Raw genomic sequence first — 19723 nt, forward strand, 5'->3', positions numbered from 1 at the left:
ACAGGTGGGTGATCATTGCTTCATCCCATGCAAGAAGCCACACAAGGGTGGAAAACTCCAGGAGATTCCTTTTAGTGCCCTGCCCAGACGGTGACACCCACAGGAGGATTTTTTCCCCCATATCTTGTGTTTTTATCCTCTTGTCCTAGACGTTTTTTGAAGTTCTGCGTTGGGACTGACTGCCCCGGCCCCAGGAGGGCTCGCACAGGTTTGGGAGTTTGTTCTGAGGCTCCCATGGAGGCTTCACCTGCCAATGTGCCATGTCCCACTGCATCTGCTGCCCTGTTCCACGTCCCAAGTCCCCCTTCCGCTGGAATGGGGCTTCCTCTGCTGCCAGATTCACGCCTGAGGTTGGGAGATCCCACTCAGAATTAGTTTAAGCATCCGCTTCCATCACTCCAAGGAAAATCTATTGGTGGTTGCTGAAAGCAGCTTTCAACGGAGTCACTTTCCCAAAAAAATGAGTTGTTCGCCCCCATCTCCGCCCCCCCAGCAGGAGCCAGCTCCAAAATAATTTGCTACATCCTGCGCAGAATGGTAAAAGGAAGCACACGCTGCAGCTGCACCTTGGCGGTGCTTTCAGACACAATTTCAATTCCCACTTTCTATTTAACGTCTCACCTTTCGTCTGCATGAAATGCGATGGCTTAGCAGTGGAGGACTAGCTGTAACCTCCTATTGAGCAGACTTCTCTACCGTTTTCTACCGTTTCTCACCACAAGTTCACAGCTCACAACTTTTCTCTCTAGTACCCAGTTACGTCCCCGCTCACAGCACACGAGCGCTGCGATCCCCATGGCAAGCACTTGCTGACTGCCACACACCGGGCATCCTATGGTTCCGCGGCGGAAAATAATTGCCTCTGCATTTTCCATGCTGCATGTTGGCTGCTTGCAATGCATTTGTTTTCTTACGGTAACAGGGAAGGGTGCACCTGAGCCCTTACCAAGGCTTTTCCACCGCTGCCTCCCCCTGCAAGCAGCACTGTCGCTCCAGCTGTCAGCGATATCCCACCAAAGCTCGAGCGCGTTTCAGTTTGCATGTAGGCGTTTAAAGAACCTCAACGGAAAAATTCACCTTCTGGTGACTGAGAGCAGACAGCAGAAGCCACTAACGAAGAGGGTTTTTAAAAAAAAAAAAATCAAGCAAGGGTTACGAAGTGTTGGAATTTTTCTATCCTAGGTCAGAGCCTTCCCTGCCATGCAGAAGAAAACTGGTGCAAAGCAGCCCAAGGAAAAGATGGGTGAGTTCGGGTCAGCCCAAAACTAACCAAGTGGTTGCCGAGGTCTGAAGCAAGTAAATTCTTTTTTTTTCAGCCCTGGCTGTTGCTCTGCATGCTGGCAGGCAGAGGCAATTGTGTGAGATAGGAGACTGGCAGAAGTGTGAAAAGGTTTTGGGTCTGTCACTTAAAGATTGTATCAACAGATTTGAATGAAAGGAGGGAGTTTCCAGGCTGGTCCTCCTTAGGCAAGAGGAATGCAACTGTAACATCAAGCAGAAAAGGGATAATGAAGTGTGGAAAAACAGGAGTATCCTTAACAATCCTTAACAAACTTCCCCAGGTTGAAAAAAGCAGTGATATTATCTCTTCTATGCTTGGGAAAGTAAAGAAGTTGTAAGAGGAAAAACTATTCGTGGTGTCCAACACAGGTAACTATTTTTCTTGAGGCAGTTCATGAAGGTAATACATACTGCAGAGAAAAAAAAAAAAGAAAAAAAAAAAGAAGTTGTAGATTTTACACAACAAAGTACCAGGGTGATGTGTTAAGGCTGATGCACATGGTTTCATTTCCTGGGGAGATGATTACAAGATGAAAGACATACTCCAGAGTAATATTTTTGTTTCACCTGAAACACTGTAAAAACAATGGGTTCTGGAAAAAATCCAAAATAAAGCTGTGGTGGCAACTTCAGACTGAGTCACCACATGAGCAGTGCTTGTATACGTTCTATAAAACGCAAGAATAAAAAAAAGTCAATAAGTGCAAACAATTAAGACAAGCTAGAGCATTATCTTAGCTGTTCTAAGAGGGAGTCTCTGAAGGACATCCCCCCTTCTCACCAACACCCCCCCCATATTTAATCCAAGACTTTGGCATCAAATATAGAAAAAAAAAATAAAAATGTGAGTTTTGTACTGTTGTTAAGCAAAGTTTGCCAGAAGTGTTATGAAAAGCACAAAGAATAAAAAACAGAAGCTATTAAAGACAACAGCACAAAAGGGTGATGTTGCTCAAGTGTTTTACAAGGAGTGGGGTCATAATCATGAAATCCTCAGCACATGCAAAAAGTCAACTGGATAACAAAGAAACTTAATCATCTTAATGTGGCATTTTAATGATGCTGCTGATTTGCTATGCCAATTCAGAGATAATGAGCCCCTAATGCTACAGATGTTCAGCCAGACTAAAGAAAAAAATGAAAAAAAAGAAAAGCTTTTCTTGTATGCCATTTCCTAACTATCCAATTAAACAAATTGTGAAAGCATATAAATAGTTTACCAGGTTTTGACAGCTGTTAATAGGATTCAGATGCTGAAGAACAAGAAGGGCGTCTATATGTGCGTGTACTGAAGGATTCTTGTGACTACCTGGATTTGACAGGTATTAACCAATGATTCATCACTGTTATCTCCACAAATCGTCCCCAGAAATAGCAGTACGAAACCCAAACGTACACATACCAGAGTCTGTCCCCTCCCAGAACGTGAGATTCCTTCACCTAAAGCAGCTTGAAGCACAACAGCCATACACTGTGAAACTGAAAAGGTCAGTGGAGTTTCCAAAGTCAAGTCAGAATCCTGCAAATTTACGAAAAACACCTCTACAATGGAATTAACGCAACGTGGGGGAAGACGTGTTATCAAGAAAAAGAAAAAAAACATATTCCTTAATGAATAGAAAGAGAGGTTTGCAGCACCTCCAACGAATTATAAACTGAACATCAATGTTATACCTAAGTACCTAAGTGGGTTTTTTTGTCCTTAAATTATACATTACACACACATTGAAAATGTGGGGACTGTGAGCAATGGAGAGTTATAAAACATAACAGGAACATCAGACCATTTTTTTTCTTTTTTTTTTTTTTTTTTTTTTTTTTTAACTAGAGGCAACACAGAGGCTAAGCATCTTTCCTACAGGTTTTTCTGATACCATTGCAAACTTCAATTTTAGGGACCAGAAAGGAGCTCAAGGCTTTGGGGCCTGATCTGGCTCTGCTGCCAGGGCACCCTTCTGCCACTACTGGCCAAGGCTCTAAAATCCCAGGTACTGCGCCCACTACTTCTACAGCACACTGGAAATCCATAGGATTCACTTCCTCGACTCACCAAAAATTATTCCTTGGACACAGTGGCTTTGATTTGATCTCTGTCTCCTCCAGCATTTTCTCGGTGCTGCTGTTCTGCGTCCGTTTTGAATAAAAAGCGAGCACCTATTTTGTTGAGATATACAGCATACTAGAGGGGGTAATTCCTAAATGAACCCGTGCAGAATGCACCTGGTGGAAATCTCACTTCTAAAAATAGGAGAGAAACTTTCATAATTCCCCTTTGTGGAGAGCACGCGCTATGGTAATGAGCTTCCTTGTTTTTATTGTGACTTGCAACAAAAATAGAAACAAATCAAATTGAAATGCAGCACTGAGAATTGGGAAAAAAAATAAATAAATCAGGCATTGTTTCCCAAGCATTGGGATATGTATTTTCTACTTCATTAATACCAATGTCTTTCTATTGTCAAAACACAACATAATTTATGTAATTAACATAATTATGATATTTTTTTTTAAAATGCACATCTCCAAACTCCTGTGAGCCAGGACACTTGAATTAAATAATTGTTTCTTCAAGCACCTTATTCAAACATATACTAGTATTTTTCCTATGAATCTATCTTCCTATACAAGTCTATAATATCTATAATCTCATAATTGATATTTCCCATCTATTACCAACTTTTTGCCCAATAATAATCTAGTGTTTCTTTAGGGGTTTTATTTAAAAGATCACTGAAATATGTTAAAATTAGACTAACAAAAATACCGATAAAGGAAAAATCCAAACCCGAGTTCTTCCAAACCTGGAGATAAACAGGACAACAGCCCAGCAGCACCACCCAGCACTAGGCCAGGGTTTAAGGAAGGAAGTGAAAAATAATGCATTTAACTGACACTACAAAGAGAATTTGGGGAAGCAGAATGTTATTACCTGAGGCAACATGGCTGGGGGATAGGAAACTATGCTAAAACTAGCATGAATTTTATTTATTTATTTTTTAAATTAACGTTAAGTGTCAGTAGCTTGCTGTTTTCCTCAATTGCCTGTACCCACAGTGCTGCCCAGGAGCACCGAGCACTGAATCAGAGGGAACAGCACCCCACAATCCAGGGTCTACCAGTGCCCAGATTTTCCAGTCTCTCTCAGATGAATTTTGTTTCGCTTATGACACCTGTTAACATTATCCTTCCAAACCTTAGGGTATTTAAAGCCTCCCTCTGAAAAAGAAAAAAAAACCTACAGAAGATGAAACTGAGTTCTTCTCTTACAGTTAGATAAGATCACTCATAGAAAACATTTCTAAAATTACAATTCCTAAAGTCCAGAAACCCAGATACAATCACAACCGTTAAATCAGACTTCAATTAGACAGTTAATCAGAGAACATCTGGACCTAACAGTCAGACTGAAAAAGGCCACATGTTAAATTCAGATAATCGCCTTCATTAGTTATATCAAGGGACCTATTACTAATACGACCACTCAGGCATGATCACCTCTGGTCAACTGCTTTTTCAAATGAACTTCAAATCTGAACTTCAAATCTTTAAACCATATTTTTATTCAGCTTTTTGAATTCATCTCCCAGAAGTCTTCATTACAATGTGGTACTCTCTTACATTTGATACTAGAAAAAAATGGTATCATACAAGAATTTGAAAACCAGGGAAATCTGTGATAAATATCAACAGAGCTTTTACACCTACAAACTGAAGCCAGGAGTTTGTTTCAGATGTTGCTCAAAAACCTCAAACAACATAACTGGCACAAAACCAATTGTAATGGTTTGATTCAACTACAAAAAAAATAAAAATAAATAAATCTAGCAGTAAAGAGCCTGGATTGTAAGACTTGAGCTTTAGACCATAAATACTCTCTCTCCAAATCAATATTTCTATAGGTAAATGCTAAGATTTCACTTTTAGCCTCATCTTCTGCAGAACCTTGTGCGTCCCTGTGCTCCCTCAGGAAGATTCAGAATCATTCCTGTTTGGCAGAGGGGAAAGTTTTGCAGAATTACGGAGTTTTGGCAGTTGGCCCTGTTGGTCGCAGGGGCCAGGAGCAGGAGCAGGAGCAGGCGCAGCTCAGAGCCCTGCAGAAGCGAGCGGTATGGACACACTCGGCAGGAACGCCTGGAACCAAGCTTGGAATGAAAAAAAGTTTGTAAACCAAAGCAGAAACCAAAACAGGAACAAGAGCCGAAGCCCATAAACACGGTGTGAGGGGAGATGGTGTTGACAACGCGGAAAAGCTAGCTTGAGGTACCAGAAGTAAAATATGGTGTTGAGCACACGGTGCAGACTCTGCAAAAATCGGCTGAAAGCCAGCCAGCAGCAAGACACAAACCCAGTGGAAACAGAGCTTCATCAATTCCGATGCTCATGGAACTGCTCGCTGCATTTTAGCCAAGTTTTGATTCTTGTGGATTTATTTTTGCTTTCCGATACTTTTCCAGCAGCACAAACAGCAGTAAACCTGCCCATTAAACTCCCACTTTTTGTGCCAAATGAGCAGCCTAGTCTGGGGGCAAAACATGAGTCATCTTAATTAATTAATTTCCTTTCCACCAGACCATATTTCTAAAAATAGATGATTTTCTGCAATGACATTTGAGTTCCCAGGGCCGTTTGCCTTGCCCTCGCTTATTTACTGATACACATGGAGGCAGCGGGGGGAGCCACAACTCACCTACCCTGGACTAGATTTTGGTTTAATGCTGAAAGAGTTAAGTATTTCTCTCTCCTTTAATTTCAAATAATTATTTGGTGTGACATGGAGATGCACATTGTACATAACCTACTGAATGACGCTGTGTGTCCATTCCCCTTCCGGACTGTCTCATCTGAGAGCTCACACTGCTCCCCAAGATATCTCAAAATCAAATTCTACTTTCTGCTAACCGTAACGGGTTAATAACAATAAGAAATAGCTGCACTTTTCCGACTTCTTGGCAGCCAGTGGAATACCAGAGTTCGCCTCCCTCTCTCCCAGCTCTCCAGGTGCAGTGAGTGTGAGCCGACGTCAGTCACCTGCAGGCTGCGGTGACACCGAGCTGATGTCACCAAACGTGCCCAGCAGCATCCCCGCTGCTGCTCGTACAGTACCACGGGGCTGCGACAAAAGCCGAGAGGATCTTTTGTCGATAACGCCGAGCCGTGGCTTTCAGTTCAGGCAGAGCCCCGGCAGCAGAGCCCTGACACAGTTAAGTGGCGCAGCCTCCTCGCCGGGTTTTAACACTTACAGAAATCCCCTGTTAAGTGAACTTCTGCAGCAGAGCACCGCTGATGTTGTGAGATAACCCTTGAGTCCCATGAGCGGCAGGGCTCGATCTGGGCTTGGGAGATGTAATATTCTGATAAAAAACGGCACTTCCTTTTCAGGCAGATAAGTGCGTGTGCTCGCAGCACCGCTGGAACCTCAGTGCGCGCCGAGGCGAGGGTTTGTCATCCTCTCCTGTCTCACTCCAGCCTTTTAACCGCCCCCCTTCGCACACCTAAACGCAGCAGCAATTAGCATCCATAAACCACAAGTGTGGCTTCTATTTCTTTTCATTTCACAACCATGAAAGCTAGCTAACATTTGTAATGCCGAAAAGTTGCCTGCCTCAGAGGAGGGAATCAAGACATAATTAAACACTCGTGCCTGACTGTGCCTCCCAGAGGAAGGAATGCACCTTTTAGAGTGAATTTTTCAACTGAGGACTCTTCAACTTTGGCCACTGAAGGTAGTGGTGATGGGGCACATAAAGGAACAAGGGAAATTAATGCTTCCCCCATGTATCTGCCTCGCTGCTTGTCTCTTTTCTGACTAGATACAGGAAGCACCATGGGAACGGGGTATTTTTATGGTTGCGGGCAAGCATGCACCATGTGCACCACAGCATGCAGCTTCGATTCCCTTGAGGCAAAAAAAAAAAAAAAAAAAAAAAAGGTTTTTTCTTTCCTTTTTTTTTTCTTTCTTTTTGTTCTCCATCAAGCTTTTAATTAACATATTACTGTAGCCTTCTGCCTGCTTGCCCTGTATTTAGCAGGCATGGCAGCTGAAGGCCTTTTCGAAAGGGTTTTATCGCAGGACATCGCGGTGTGTTCAGGGAATGGCCCTCGCCGTGGCAGCTCTGACACACGACCGTGTCGGCCAGCCTGTTTGCATGTGCTCAGAGAAGTACAAACATGGAACTACTTGCTGCAAAAGCGGATTTTCTTCCACCAAAAAGAGCAGCGATCGTGCTGACATTTCAGCCCTACACACAAGTTTACTTACTGCATTCAGGAAATTTCTGTAGCTTTTTTAAAGGATCACAGTATCACTTTCTGTGGACCTAATGTAAAAGGCACCACCAAATTAGAGACAGACAACATCTAGATTTGACCAGTCTCCATCTCCTTTTTGAAGTCTCAGAGTAAGTCCCCACAATGTATTTAAAGACTGACATCCATTAATAACACAGGCTTCACAGAAAAACTGTGCAGTCTAAGAAACTGGATGATTACCACTTACTACGAATGCTTACCGAAAGAAAAAAATGCTTAATGAACAAAAAAACAAGCATTATAGCCAAATATTAAGGTGGTGGAAAGCAGACTTCTGAAAAAAAAAAAAAAAGAAAAAAAAAAAAAACTTGAAAAAAAGTTTTCTGTGTTGTGGGCCATCATCAATGGTGAACTGCGAAAGTAAAGACTGAAGTGGAACTGCTCACTCACAAAAGGAAGGGATCATGGACAGCGTGATTAACATTTATGAGAACCACACATTGTGTGTTATTTCTCTTCAAATCTGATATGTAATGAGAGCGTCAGTGTTTGCACCAGGCAACGTGCCAAACGGCAGAGGTGTTTTTTGGGCAGGGCATAATCTATTTCCCAAAAGCCACCACGGATACTGACAATATTTCTATTCTGTGATTCTGGAGAATACTATATATTCACTTTTAGCAGGGTTAGTGATCCCCGAAAGATAATACTCCCACCAGGGCAGTACTGTCAGAGTGCGGTTTCACTTATCTGGAACTCAGACAGATACTTACTGACCCACAAGGACTGCTCAGTGACTAACATAGCTGTTACTGTCAAACTGCAACAGCAAGACATGGAAGCCAAAATTATTCGTGAACTTCAGCATCCAGCAGCACCTGGACTGGCACTGGGCTTTAGGAGAAATTTAGCTGCACCTACTGATGCTTGCACTGCCCACAGCACTAGTGCAGCACCCTTAAATATTTAAGATTTATTGTGCTTTCAGTATCAGAATGATTGTAGAGAAATGCATGTGAATCAATGAAGTAAACATAACAAGTGTTTAGTTTTGTGCCATTTTATGCTGATATACTGTAGCTTTTTTCTTTTTTTTTTTTGACATTTAAAGGAGTTTTCTCCCAGCAATTATCTCCTCATTCCTGTACTGAGAATTGCAGAATGGAGCACAGAGGTACCAAGTGGATTCATACTTACTGTATAATGTGAATAAACACTAAAGGTGAAGGAGTATCAAAGAAAGAACTGATGCTCTATTGACATTTATAACCTCATATTTGAGAGGATGGTCAGGCACTGGAACAGGCTCCCCAGGGCAGAGGTCATGGCATCAAGCTGCTGGATTTTGGATTGTCCAAAGAACATTTGGACAATGATCTTGGACATAGGGGCTGGGTTTTGGGTGGTCCTGTGCAGATCCAGGAGCTGGACCCGATGTTCCTTGTGGGTCCCTTCCCACTTGGGATATTCTGTGATCTATGAAATCACGTAAAGGATAGACAAATACGTGGACTATGGCTGTGATCATTTCATCAGCTAGGGGATCTGAAAGAGATGTCAGATGCCCTGGATGTAGAAAAGGCTCAAGCCTTCCACGTTCTGTGGCTAAAAACATTAAACTTCTCTTTTTAGGGTAAGCAGAGCAGAACTCACCTGCCCAAGCTAGATTCTACAATGCAGGCATCTATACTAAGCTTTTGCTGGCTCTAAGTGGAGTCCTGACAAGCAGCAGCTGCTCTGGGGACACCAGGCACTTCATCCTAAGGCAGGCAGACAGATTTGGTCAGAAACCTGCATGCTCCTTCCATCGACTGTCAAGAAAAGCCAGATACCGGTCCACTTCAACACCGGTGCTGTCCGTACACACCTAAGTGAGATTAATTTCACCCTCTGCACAGCCACTTCTGCTAGTGCAGTACTCCCTTGAGTGCTTTATGTTGTTTGGTACTTGCTATTTTGTAAATAAATGTTTAATCTTTAATAACGTGGAAGCTCGAAACCTGAACATTTCACTGCAGTCCAAAATAAAGTCATCACGTTTATGTTACAGGGAACAACCAGGTTACTTGGGCAACCAAAACAGAGGCAATCCTTTAGTGATTTACTTGATTTATGTGATACGTGCACCCTACCTCAAAACTACTAACCAAAGCCACAGACATAATTCGTCTTGACACTGCTGTGGTGCCATGGACATGCTGTACTTGAAAGGCAGCATGAAACTGGTAAAACAATGCATGTCTTTTCCTCAGTGTATGTACACCACATCCTCTACCAGGCAACATTTTTCACTGTTTGTGGTTGAGACCTGGCATAAATGAACATGCTCAGCTCACTGGCAGGAATGTTTATTAATGCTGTGATTTTATGAGCTGCTTGATCAGGGAGGAAATTCAAGGTCTTGCTCTATCTGTACGTAATATACAAAAACACACAAATTCCAAGAGCCTATAAGATTGCCTTAAGTCCAGGAGCTGTTTATCCTATATCTAGTAAGAGAAGAGGCCCTACTAGTTTTTAAAGATACACAGAAGTACGCCTTTATGCAGGACCTCTTAGATTAGAAATAGCACATATTGTTTTAGTATTTTACTCATACCTGTGTCTTGGTTCAGAGTTGCATAGGAAGTATTTACTGCTTATACACCTAAATGATTAACTTGGTAAACTGACCAACCTTTTCTTCACCCCTGGTTTTAAGCAGGAGATTACTGCTAGTTTTAAATTCTACAGGGCTGAGTTGTCCTATGAACTTGAGATAACCTGTCCTTTCTTTCAAAAAAAAAGAAAAAAAAGAAAAAAAGCTGTCATGTAGCTTAACAATATTTATTAAAAGCACTAGCCTAATGCACGCATTTGTCATATGCAAACTACTTTTAAGAGTTCACGTGCTAAAACACACACTAAATGAGGTCACCATATGCACAAGCTTTTTTTTTTCTTCCTTGCTATCCATATTTCATAGATGCTGTATAAGTGGCCTTTCTAAAATGCATGTGAGGTTCCCTGATGGTTGTTCCTCCTTTAGAGCACGTTAAAATGCTCTGAACTAATTGTACCATTATTTCATTTACAGACATGCAGGCAAAACAGAGCTATCATACAGAATAAACTTTGTAATTCCTCTCACAGCATAATCAGATGAATAAAAAGAAACCATAACTATTATTATTCATAATTCAGTCCCCACTTTACCTCCTGCTTCTTCATTAGACTGATTGAGTTCCTTCATATCTTCTACGTTTTCCATACTTTCCATTTCCTGGGATTTGTTCAGATTACAGTCTGTCAAAACTTCCTGTCCTTCTGAAACAAGCAAATTGTTAAAAACAGTAACTATCAGCGCTCCATTATTTCCAAGTTATTGCTTCTCAGTGTCTGCAAACTCCCAATATTGGTTCCAGTACTCACAATGCTCTTCTTACAGATGCGCTTGCTGCAATTTCACTGAGTGGATTTGTTGCTGGAAATCATACACAAACTCTCACACAGAGTATGTACCTTTAAGTCCTGAGCTTTTTCTCCAATTTAACTATTCCAGACATTGTCCCAAATAAGAACAAAATAGCAATGGCTTTGCAGATAACTCGATATATTCTATCTGTTCTACTAACTGCTGCTAACAGGTAAGCAAGCAAGTTCTTTAGAGCATGCAAGAGGAATTACAGCTCTACTTTGTTCATCAAGGGCAAAATATTATTCACTCTGGCCCCAGTCCAGGAAACTGCCACTTCAAATCCAACTGCACTTCTCAGCTTATTGCACATATCTTTTGAAATATCAACATTATCAGAAAGTTTTCTGATGATTGCTGTGGCAGCAGTACGTGCCAGTACTGCAAGCCTCTTTTCTCTGGAAGAAAGTCAGATTTTTAACTATAGCAAAATTTATTTGGGTGATTTTTTTTTTTTTCAGATAAAGCCTCTTTCATAAAATACATGATACAGACTAGTTCAATGGTATGTATATTTATTTAAATTTCAGATAGATAACTTTAAAAAAAAAAGACATTTTCTGTGAACAATCCTGTGAATTTTTAATAAATCAAGCAATTTAAATGGTTACTATCCAACTGTTTAAATTCATAGCAAAATAAACAATGCTTCTCAAGCTAAGTATTACATTGGATCTGAAAGAGTTTTATATTTTGATTAGCAAGAAAGTAAAACACTTGTCTAACTCGCACAAAAGGTTTGTTTTCATATTTTCAGAAATGCAGTCAACCAAAAGAATCAAATTATTCTTGCTTCCCTAATCAAAACTTACAACTATACAGTGTGTTTTTTTTTCTTTAGTATCATTTTCCAATATTATACTGAACTTGAAGTTTTATTTCGATGCTAGAATTTACTTTTTGCCTTTAATACCTGTTATGCAGTGTCCTGGGAATATAAACAAGCTGCAAATCTTATAGTTTTCTCCATTTAAAATGAAAGTTTTCAAGAGAGAGTAAAACAATTGAACTTGAACAGTGTAGTACCTGCAGCCATGGGCTGTTCCTGAGTATTACTTAGGTCCATACCAGCCTGTGAATCTGCAAGAGACACAGAAAAGCAATCTGAGTTGCTTAATATTTGTAGAGCCATTCACGACATAGCCAGTAATCTTACAAGTTCTTGGTTTCTTGACTAGAAGCAAAATTGAAAAAGCAAAATTCTCAAAGAAATTACTACCAAATAATTATGTTCCATTGTACACCTTCTTTACATCTTGAGCACTGTCACGTGTCCAAAAGATGGGTTAAGTATTATCTTCTAACTTCAAATACGAATATATATAATGAAAATTATTTACATGTTCAGTTTAGCTTCTCATTTTGCACCCTGTGAGCACAGCATAGTGGTGGTAACTCTCCACGAAGTTCTATAAAGCATCAAGTACCAGATATTTCCAAATTCCTTTTTCAATAAAAAAGGAAAGACCCTATAATCTTCATAGCATCTAGTTGGTCTAATTCCCACTTGGAAATTCTGGTAGGAATCATGCAACAGGAATGTAAAAAACCTTAAGAGGACTCCAGATGTGGCCTGGTTTCCAGAAGTGCTGAGCACTCAGGAGACCTCTCAGAAGACAACGTAAGCTGCAGATCCCCCCCATCCAGTGCCCCCCTCCAGGGTGGTGACTCCAGCTGGGGGCACAGCTCTGACCTGCCCGGATGAGTCTTTACTCAATGCCTTGCTCTCTTGAGATTTCACTGATACCAGAGCTCATTTTCTTAACAGTGGCACAGCTACCTGCTTCCTTCCCCCTTTCTTTCCTCTCTCTCTTTTTCCTCTTTTTTGCAGAGCTGAAAATCTTTTACCATCTTTGTACATAAAAAAGTAATAGCTGCAGGACTCGTAAAATTCATTCCTGACAGTTACATAAGAGAAATGCATATACAGTGGCCGTGAGGTGTTAACCACTAGTGACATTTACCCCATAATTATCTATCTTTACCACCACTACATATGGAACATTTTTGTGGTCTCCACAACGTCAAAGTATAAAGCCCTGTTAACTCTGCAGGAAAGAAATCTAGCATCAAATGGGGTTATCCAAAACCTGCATGAACTGAGCATGGACTGAATTGTCCAACGAAATAAAGGCAAACTCAGAGAAAAAAAAAATAGATCTATCCAACAAAGTTTTTGTTTTATTTTTAACGTTTGTTTTTGTCATCTCCTAAACACAAACATTCAGCTCCCATTTTTTAAGAATGAGTCTAAGAGTTATTGCTCTTATCAAAGAACAGAAACAAAAGGAAAAAAAATGGAAAAAAAAAGCCTGTAAGGATGGACCTAGCAATGACCCAAACCATCCAGCAGTAGCCTGAGCTCTTCAGGGCACAACTCCTGCCTGAAAACAAGCTGTTAAGCTATTAGCACTTAGGAAATGTGTCCTAAAATTAAATCAGGGCTCCTGTCCTTTCATGCAAATGTAGCATGAATGGAAGCTTTTCATCAAGTTTCTTTCATTAGTGAAACGTTGTCTTAACTTGTGTCATAAGCAAGGTCATGGAATTAAATAACAAGAAGTTCAAATATTTACTAAGTCTGAATTTAAAAGCTTTAACTATGGGGTTATGAGGTATTTTTATTTGTCTTTGTTTCATTTTATCATACCAGGAAGAGTGAAGTACAAAGAAGCAAATGGACCGATTTATATTGTGAATACTGATGGGGAAACATCGGTAAATACACAAACAAAATTCTCCCTGAATCGGTTTTAACCTTACATCAAAATAATACAGATGCTTTAATTAAACAAATCCTTGCAACTGTGTGAATAATAGACCTTTATGCAAGAGAATCAAATCCCCAATATTCGGTAATACTTGAACTTGATTTTAATTTCATTCAGAAACCATCTGCAGGAGCCCCGTTTGGCTGGTTCAGCACCGACCTGGCCCAAGCCCTGGGAGTAAGCAAAAAGAGTGCACCCTGCACGGGTGGGGTGGGGGCATGCTTCAAGATTTGGCAGCAATTCTGCCTTCCAGGGGCTGGCAGAGGGTCTTGAAACCAAAACCTAGAGCCCCGCTGAGGCTGTTTCACTTAAGAGAAACCCGCATCTGTTCCTGTATCAGCAAATTGTCCCCAAAACCACCGCATCCACCAGGACACCTCCCCAACACGCAGCCTCTCCACTAGGGATGCATCCATGTCTGCAGCCTGCCGGGTGAATTGCACCAGCAGAAACCTGTGCACGTGGGGCTCGGTGCTACACCCCTAGCAGCCAGCCCCCAGCTGCCCCCAGAGGGTAACGGGCCAGCAAATGGCACTGCCTGAGCCGCACGAGGAGCCCCTGGAAGGGGACTCAGACACCCATCTGCTTCATGCAGACATTGTCTCTGTGTATTTATTTACATTTTAAACAAATTCCTGTCCACGATGGGCTGCTGGGCAGTACAATCCTTCCAAAGAGAGCAGCCACATACCATACAACATTTCTTGTCCACGGAGAAGCATCCCAGTCTTTGTATCACTTTTAAGCCTCAACAGCCACTCATCTGCCCCTGGCTGCTTTAGGATACCAGTCCTAGGACAATTCTCACAGTCTTAGTGATCTCTCAATGGTTAACCTCAGGTCTCTTTCCTGAGTAAAATATTTTCGGCCAGATCCTTCACTGTGTCCCGTAAGTGTGCTAGAAGGAAAAGGTCTAGGTTACGTCCATCCCTGGTTCTGCACAAAGACCACATTTCTACCGAATGCTCAGAAAAGCACAACGTGGGAAATCACTTACACAACACGTCAGTCTTCCCAAGCTTCAAAGAGATCCACTGACTAGGGTGCATGGAAAGGAGACGCTTGTCCCGTGTGTGTTGCAGCTGACGCACAACGTTCATGTACAAAGCAGAAGTAAAATTCATGTGCTTTTGAAACCAATCCTTAGTCATCCTGTGTTCTGCGCCAATAGCCAGAGTGAGCACAAATATTCAAATAGCTTGGTAGAGAAGCATTATGGCATTTCAATAAATAACATTAATTTATTTAATTAAATAAATTAATGATTTATCCTGGTACTTGACCAATTTATAGAAGTAACTTAACAATCTACCTGCGTTTTAGCCAAACAAAAAGAACTGTAGGCAGCAGAACTGGAGGTCTGTCTTGATTTATTATAGCCCTACCTGTGTGCCTGCAAAGTGAAAACTGGGCCATTGCCTTTTTACTGCCAGCTGCATTTTTCAACCCAATAGCAGTGCGAAGGGGACATCTTTTTAAACCCCGTATACTATTAGCCCTTCTATCACAGCATATAGAGCAAACACAGCTACGTTTCCTCCCCTTTTCAGTTTTAAGAGGCAGAAGCAAGCCAAAACAAAACCGTACCAGTCTTGGCCACTGCCTCAAGACCTTCACAGCCCAATCCCTCCCAGCTGGCAGCAGAGCCAATGCCTTTGCTGGGGACAGCAGCAAGCCTCTGCCACCCCAGCGCGTTCTTCACCTTCAGCCTACGTTACACTACTAAAGAGAGGAAACCCATCTACTCCTGCCACTGAATGGCCTTCTTCAGCATTTACAGTCTCAACAGCTTTCTGTAAGAAGTATCTGAGCCAAATAAACACTTTACACCTTCAATACTAGGGCCTCTCATACTTCTCTGCACTTAAGCACCATGCACCGTTTGAAATGACAGAGGTAGGTTACCTGCACACATTATTTTGGGAAGAAAACATGATCAGCAGTGTGCAAGTAAGGGTAATATTTTGCCTGGACTGTAGCACTAACCTTCCAAAACCAGCACAGCATCTTCTAGTCATTCAACACGCTCATCCCAGCACAACAAATGGAAACGACAGCGAGGGGTCAGCTCTTGTTATCTTTGAGAAAATGAACCAGTCACGAAGAGATACACCCAAGGAAAGAGAGCAGATCTTGGCTTACAGGACCCAGGTCTCTAACATCGACTCTTGCAAGCTCCTGTTAGCCAGTCAGCGACCCTACTGAGCATCCTCACACCGAGCACAGACACACAAGGAAAGAAACGTTGCCCCTTTTTCTCAGCGACAAATTTCCCACTGACTTCAGTGCAGCCAAGATTTTACCCAAGACCCACGAAAACAGGGATACGTAGCAGTTATTGTGTCCAGAGGTAGTACAGTATAACGCCATCTTTTACATCAACTACGTCCCTGAACGTAACAACCGTAGACATTAATTGCTCCTCGATCCCCACACGCAGCACCAAAAACCAAAGGATTACTTACACATTCACTTGTAAGCGTACCAAAAATGGGGAGATGGAAAGCGACTTCTTAACTTATCACAGTTGCAGTGGCAGAAACAAGCCCATTTTCTAATCAGACTAAAATTACTGACGCACCTGAAGAGCTTTCCTCTTCCACAGCCATACACAGAGGTCCCAACTCGACCAAGAAAGGCACTGAAGCTGCGTTGAGAAGTGCCGAACAGCCGGCAGCCCCTTTCTTTCAGAGGATTACTTGCTGCTCTCCAGCAGCGTTAACCTCAATCAAGTCAGATTCTACAGAAATCACTTAAATACAGACAAGCATTTTAAAATCCTTCAGCAAAGAAGAATATGTTTGTAAATAGACAACTGCAACTAATTTCAAGTAATCCCAAACCTCAAGTTACTGAGAGCCAGTGGACTCTAAACTCAAGCCTTTAAAACGAGGAGCTGGATTAGTACAGTAAGAACATCCACCTGCGGGGTAGGAAATCGAGCGATATTTTGCAAAGCTTTTTTTTGCCCGTTAAAAATAACAATCATAATTTTGCTTTTCTTCAAAAGCGAGCCCAAGATGAACTCACAACTTGCTTTTGGCCGGTCCTGAAAGTTACGCGCGTGCTTTACGAGGGAAAAGAAACCAACGCGCCCCCAACACCACGAGCCGATAAAGCTCGAAAAGCCAGCTTTAGCATCACACTCGCTGCTGAAATTTGCTGAAATTAAGGGAAGGGGGGGGAAGGAAGAAGCCAAAAAATAAAAAAATAAACCAAAAAGCCTCGTTCGCTTCCTGCGCGATCGCACGGCGCGGGGAAACCTCAGCCCCGGGAGGCACCGCGGGGCCGCTCCTCACCTTCCATGCTCCGGTCCCCGCCGCTCCCGGCTCCCGGTGTGATGGGGCGGGGGGGGGGAGAAGCAGCCCCGGCGGCCTCGCCCCCTGCCGCCGCCCGCGGGCACCGCCACATCCGCCCCGGGGCTCGGCGGACCGAGAGCGGCGCCGGGCGGCGGGGAGCGGAGCCGCCGCGCATCCCCCCCCCGGTCCCCTGGGGTTGGGTCCTCGGGTGCGGGGATCCCCCTGGTTTGGGGGGTCTGGGGGTGGTTGGGGGCACCGCGATGCTCTGCTGTGCAGGGATGCGTCCCTCTGCCCTTCGGGAAGGGATGTGCTTTGCTGCACCATTGGAGGTGGTTGCACTGGTGATGGAGCCGTGGCAGGAGCATACCGGCAGGATGGGGGCCAAGGAGAAAGGTGCCAACCTAAAAAGGGTGACGCTTCTCAGGCGTGTGCCTGTGTTCGCAGCCAAGGCAGCCAGAGGCTCCCACAGCTCCCCAGCCACCCATCCCATCTCAAGCTACCCAACATCTGCCTCCAACTCGCATCCCCATCTGCAAATCACTCAAACAAGGCCACGCTGCTTCCTCCTGCGACGGGGGAAGCCATTTGACATCCCCTCCTGCTGAAACGCCACCAGAGAGATCAGCAGAGCTGTCACCTGCTGTGGAAAGCCCTCAAAAGCACTGCCTAGGAGCTTAGCATTCCAAGGAGCTTTGTCTTCACGGTCTGCAGCAAGCACCAACACCCAAAACACTGCAGGAAAACTGCTTGTGATTACTTGGTCTAGGTCATCCAAAGGACAATAGTTATTCATACGTAGAGTTTAATAGGGTGCCATGGAGCTGCTTCACGTTGGCAGACTTCTGACTCATTTCACAGAGCAGGGCAAAGCAGTCTGAGACTTTATTAGAACTGGTGTGGCAACTGCATGCTGTGTGATGCCCACACACATGAAAGAGTAACTTCTCCATGTAGTTTCCTTTGTGTGTAGCTTGGCCTGTTTCTGTTTACACACCGTGTAAGCATGGCAATGAGCTCTCAAAACTGTTAAACAAATGCTGCTTTCTTTACATTGCTTGCTAATGGATTGAACTCTTCAGACTATATATTAAAGCTTATACGAGAGAAGATTAATGATTTTGCAACTTGGTTGGCTTTTAAACAGCAGTGCTATTGCATTAAGAAAAAAAAGCTAACAAAAATTTTGTTTTAGTAAACTAAAGCAAAGATGGATTCCCCTCAAAGTACCCAGGGGATTGTTAAGTTATCATTCTTGCACACCTAATACTGAAGTCTGAAAGGAGGCTCACTCCGCACAAGGAAGTTTGAGGTGTGCCAGGCCAATGCAGCATTCACTTCATGTGCAAGCTAAGCAAGAGTCATGGCATTTTGATTCAGCAAAAGCCCGGGGTTATTACCAAGAAAAGGCCTCGAGATAATAGCTGGCCTAGATAGCAACTCAGAACATCAGTGCAAGGTAGTTAGTACCTGGCATGCTTTGACATCAACACAGTTTGTGTTTGCAGCTTCAAACTCTGAGCCAAAGAGACAGCAGAGAGTGAAAAAGGAAAATAAAAAAAAAAAAACTCAAAATACTGCAGATAGCAGGCTCGCTGATGGCTTTCAGTATGACTAAGGCAGGTGTACTTCTGGACCCTTGGAGTTATTGCTGCATCTATTTACTACAGTTTTCTACTTACTTTGTCACCATTGTGCTTTTTGTAAAAAGAAAAAGAAAAAACACCATCTCAGCTGTATTTTGAAACTGAGAAATGAGTGTTTGGAGGTAAGAAAACTGATGAAGGCTTAATGTAGTTTATTCCCTTACTACATATGTTTTCCACAAAGGGGTCCAGAAATCAGAAATAATACTAATGCAACTGGAGGATTTAGATGTTAATGAAATGGCAAGTGAGATGGTGAACCAGCCTGATTGCTTGGAAGATACAGAAACCGAGTGTGAATGCAAATTACCATAGCTCTGGTGTGTGATAATTAGGCAGAGACAAGATTCTCTCACTTTGCATTGCAGCAAGGACTGCTTCTTAAATTGGTGCTCCTCCAACACTTCTAAAAAACGCCTGGAAAAGCAACGATAAAAAAGTCATCTGGAATAACCAAGCCCTGTTCTCTATTATTGCAGACAACCCTGCATTCCCCTTCCAGAAGTAGCCATGCCTGTTTAAGGTTTCTTGCTCCCTTAAGTTGCATGCAGGCCCTGGAATCTACTGCTTTGATGATCAGGAGCCTGATCTTCCACCTTAAAGATTAGAGACAAAATTTGTGATCTGTGTCTCAGAAAAACATCTCTTCAGAGCTCCACACAGGTCTTCCAGATGACCCTGTACTCCTAGAAATCTCTCTACATGCTTCCTGGGATAAAGTATTTGCCTTTTTAATGAGCAAATACCTATCCTCACCATGAATAAGTTTATAACAAATATTTTCCCCCCTTTTCTAACATTATCTTCCCCCTAGGCAGGGAGGAAGCAACTATTAGCACAAATACCAGGTAACAAATACGTGGACTTCACATTCAGTCCTATCAAATCTGTCTCTACCATTACCATGTCCTTCAAGCTAACTTTGCTTTGTTTTTCCTGAGGTTTACAAACCTGTAAAGGCAATTTATCAGTCTGACTTAGAAATATCAGACCTGAAAGGAATGACTCATTTGACTGAAGATTCAG

At 42.6% G+C, this 19723-nt stretch overlaps 1 protein-coding gene across 16 annotated transcripts in view; it reads right to left on the bottom strand.

Annotated features, from left to right (window-relative positions):
• Positions 1 to 19723, bottom strand: part of IKZF3 (IKAROS family zinc finger 3) — a 40123-nt gene that overhangs the window by 18729 nt on the left and 1671 nt on the right. For 2 of the 16 annotated variants that reach the window (XM_072028790.1, XM_072028791.1), the window contains 2 exons: positions 12011 to 12064; positions 10726 to 10836 (listed from right to left, as the gene is read on the bottom strand). In XM_072028790.1, coding sequence (XP_071884891.1) covers positions 10726 to 10836; positions 12011 to 12064 — 165 coding nt within the window. Of the gene's footprint in view, positions 1 to 10725; positions 10837 to 12010; positions 12065 to 14752; positions 14983 to 16336; positions 16417 to 16785; positions 16913 to 17054; positions 17186 to 19723 lie in introns of those variants that run through there. The other 14 variants (XM_072028789.1, XM_072028788.1, XM_038168841.2 and 11 more) reach the window with 14 other exon arrangements.

The sequence above is a fragment of the Anas platyrhynchos genome, chromosome 28 (genome assembly GCF_047663525.1).
Source record: "Anas platyrhynchos isolate ZD024472 breed Pekin duck chromosome 28, IASCAAS_PekinDuck_T2T, whole genome shotgun sequence".
NCBI lineage: Eukaryota > Metazoa > Chordata > Aves > Anseriformes > Anatidae > Anas > Anas platyrhynchos.